We start from the raw sequence: 3,493 nt of genomic DNA, 5'->3' as shown, positions 1-3,493 counted from the left end.
GGTGGCTCCCCGCTCCCGCTGAGGCCCCTCGGGCTGGCTGAGGTGTCGCCTCTGAGCCTCTCCCCCACTCCAGGGGGGCAGTTTTGTGTGGAGAGCGAGGGGATATCCTGGCAGATCCGCTTTTGGAGGGGATTCTGGGCCTGCTCAGTCCTGGGGGCTGGTGTGCGCGGCACAGCCACGCGAAGGCCCCTGGAGGGTGAGGAGGTGCTGGGGGCGCCGGAGGTGAAGCACTGCCGTGGTGCACTGTTGTGGCAGCCTGGGCACGAAGGCCACGGGGTGCTCTGGCACCCCAAGGACAGCCTTGGCCGTGGGAGCTTTGCCCCACCTCATCTCTGCGGTGTGACAGCCCAGTGGGAGCATGGCCTGGCCGCTGTGATCAGGCCAGCCCTCCCTCCAGAAACGTCACGGTGAGGGGAGGCTGGCATCCAAAACATGGGGCTGCAGCCCCGAGGAGCCTGTGGGGCCCGCAGCAGCAGGTGGCACCGGGAGGGCATGGGCAGCACTCCAGGAGGCTTCTCAAAACAGTGAGAGCTGGGGGTGTGCAGTCTCAGTATTACGCATTTTAGTAACAATGGTGTCTATTTGTATGCCACTTCTCTAGCAGTGGTTTTGTACATTTGTGGTCCATTGACTTACAAGCAGTTAATTCTGACGTCCACTGGTGTGAGAGAAGTGGAGGCGTCATGTACCCTGTCGGCAGTACCCGGCCAGGGCTCCCTTGTGCTCAGTCCCCAGGGGGCTGCCAGCGCAGGATCTCATCTAGAGAAAGTCATTTTAGTTAGTGGGAATAAGCAGCCTACCAGTAAACTTTTATTTGGGAGGAGCGTCTGGGAGGCTTCCAGGAGTTGCAAAAACAGCCGCCATGTACTCCTCTTTGCTGAGGTGGTCAAAGTACAGTCCAGAGCTAAATGAAGTGCGTTGTCTGCTTTTCCCTTTACTGTGAATAGGGGTGCTAGCAGAGGAGAAGCTCCTTGAGATTTGTGTTAGCACCTTATATTGTTGTTAATGTCTCTGTTTTGATGCAGTACTTGGGCATTTAGTATGTTGAAAAGTTTCCGTGTAGCCTGAAAAGCTTAAGCACCCGCTCCAGTGATTTTTGTTCCTTTCTACAGTGGGAGCAAGGCTGAGGTGCAAATTGAGCCCCCGTTAAGTTAATGTCAATTTCTGCTGGTTTCAAGGCATGGTGTTTCATTTCTAGGGCCTGAGCAGTTATCCCTCACTTATTCTCTTGGTCAGACTTTGGCCTACTATGTTGGGGGATTTTCTTTTTGTGGTCATGAAACTCAGTTTATTAGAAATACAGTGAAGTCACAAGGGCAGCATTGCTAGAAACCCGGATGAATTCACTGATCACTCATGGAAATGAGGTTCCTGTGGTATTTTTTTCTCCATTAATGGTTGTGTATTGCTGGGGAGGAGAAGAAAAGAAAATGAAAGGATCTTCTCATCTTTACATAGCTTGTATTGCCAGGTAGTCAGAAGAGAAGTGTGGTATTGAATAGTAAAGCAATAATTTTGATTCTAATGAATCTTTGTCAAACAATCAAATTCCTTGTCCTGCGTGTAGGTTATTTTTTAGTCCTTGGAATTAAACTTCGGAGGAAGTTTAACTGGTGCATAATTGTGGCATATCACGCATTTCTGTGATGCATAATAGTTGGCAATACCAACATCTTACGGCATCTTTTTAGATTTGTAATGCTACGTTTTGTTTTGTTTTTCAGAGAATGCAGATGGTAAATATATTTCCCCATTTCATGACATTCCACTGCTTGCTGGATCTAAAGAGGTATGTATTTATGCCTTGAAACACAATTAATTTCAAAATTATAACAGTTTTGTTGGTATTCCTCAGGTAAAAATGCAGTTTTTAAAAGCATTTTTTTTAAGCAATTAACAAGACAAAAGTGTAGCACCAGAAAGGACCATGTTAACCCAGGCTGTTACATTACCTTATGTAATACAGGCACAATAACTCTGCCAGATTTTCTCTGCCAAGTTCAGTATCTTGCAGTGAAACATAATGATTACTGTGTAGACAAGCCTAGGTGTCCTTTTAAGTCTCCAATTGACTGAGAGCGAGGGGAACCCTCACTCTTATCCTGTTCTCCTCTGTGTTTAAGGTATGTGTTTATGTGCTCTTGAATTCATTTTCTACTATTACTCTTTTTAAAGTGGCATTTTTCTACATCTGCAATTAAAAGTGTACATTTCCTTGCAGTAGGAGAGGTACAGCACACACTTGCGTAACTTAGGGTGTATTTCTTTAATTCCCAAAAGGAGTGTTGTAATTGGAAGCCAACAATAATGCCCAAGAGAGAAGTGGTAATCGCACCTTTGGAGAATTACAAGGTGTGAGGTGCAGCTGAGCACTTTCATGTCTTGTTAGCCACACTCCCTGGAGTTTCATTATAGCAATAATTAAATGCCTGTTTTATGTGTCACCGGTGGGAACTGCCAGTCTTTAGTTTAGACTTAGGTTTGCTTATTATGGTATGCTTGTTACACAAACAGGTTGGGAGGGTTTTGGCCATTTTCTTGATTTGTTGCTGGGTCTCTATGGATGATATGAATGGTGAGAAAGGTCAGCAGTTGTAACAGGTTCAGATTGAGACTTCTGAACTAATGAACCGATCTCTTAAATTACTTAAAACGAGAGATTAAAAATATGCATGAAACCTTTTTGATCAGCAGACCCTAAGCGTGCTAGTCAAAGGAAGAGGTGAGTCTCTTTCAGAAAGTCATTACTAAGATGCTCTGTTCAATGGGTGCTATTGCTGGAAAAGCAATGGGCATTTTCATCACACATTCCCTGGGGGCCTTGCTGTCCCTGCATCTAGAGTTTAAGGTTTGGAGGGGTGGATTATAGTCTGTGATTCTTCTGTAGATTAAACTGTAGTACAGCATTGTCTGATAAATGTGGAGAGGCTTTCAGTTTGGTGTGTGAGCAAGGAAAGAGTATTCTGCAGGACATAGGGGCCTGAGGGGGGAGCGAGAAACGGAGTCATTGTGAAGGTCTCTGTTAATTTTGCCTTCTTCGCAAGAGGACAATGTAAGGAGTTGTATGTTATATTCTTTCCCTCCGCTGGTCTAAGCTTTGTGGACTTTATTTTATGATGAATAACTCCAGCCTTATTTTCCATACTGGTTTGTTTGTTTGGTTTGCTTTTTATCTTTTTCAACTGAACAGAAGGATGACTCTGTGTTTTTAATCAGTTGATTAGGGAGAGGCCTAAATTGCTGCTTAAATTTTTTAGTAGTTGGGAGAAGGTGGATGTGTCCTTGTACATTTTTGCCTTCCTCTGTTAACATCTGGAAGGTTGTAATTTCACAATGAAACCGGACTGAGTACTTACTTTTAAAAGTTACAGTTTAGGCCTTTATGCTCACAAAGGGATGTTTCAGTTGCATTGAAAACTACTGTTGTCTGTATTTATGTGAATACAGTATTGCTCTCTAATGTTCTTTATACACTTCTTTACTTCACTCTTTC

At 44.4% G+C, this 3,493-nt stretch overlaps 1 protein-coding gene across 1 annotated transcript in view; it reads left to right on the top strand.

The window, feature by feature from the left end:
* Positions 1 to 3,493, top strand: part of PPA2 (pyrophosphatase (inorganic) 2) — a 43,680-nt gene that overhangs the window by 6,449 nt on the left and 33,738 nt on the right. The window contains exon 3 of the mRNA XM_009327085.1: positions 1,725 to 1,789. Within this exon, the coding sequence (XP_009325360.1) occupies positions 1,725 to 1,789 (65 nt within the window). The remainder of the gene's footprint in view (positions 1 to 1,724; positions 1,790 to 3,493) is intronic.

This window comes from Pygoscelis adeliae, unplaced genomic scaffold (genome assembly GCF_000699105.1).
Source record: "Pygoscelis adeliae isolate BGI_AS28 unplaced genomic scaffold, ASM69910v1 Scaffold87, whole genome shotgun sequence".
In the NCBI taxonomy this organism is placed as follows: domain Eukaryota; kingdom Metazoa; phylum Chordata; class Aves; order Sphenisciformes; family Spheniscidae; genus Pygoscelis; species Pygoscelis adeliae.
The sequence above is the reverse complement of the archived record's forward strand: the minus strand, read 5'-3'. Positions and strand labels throughout refer to the sequence as shown.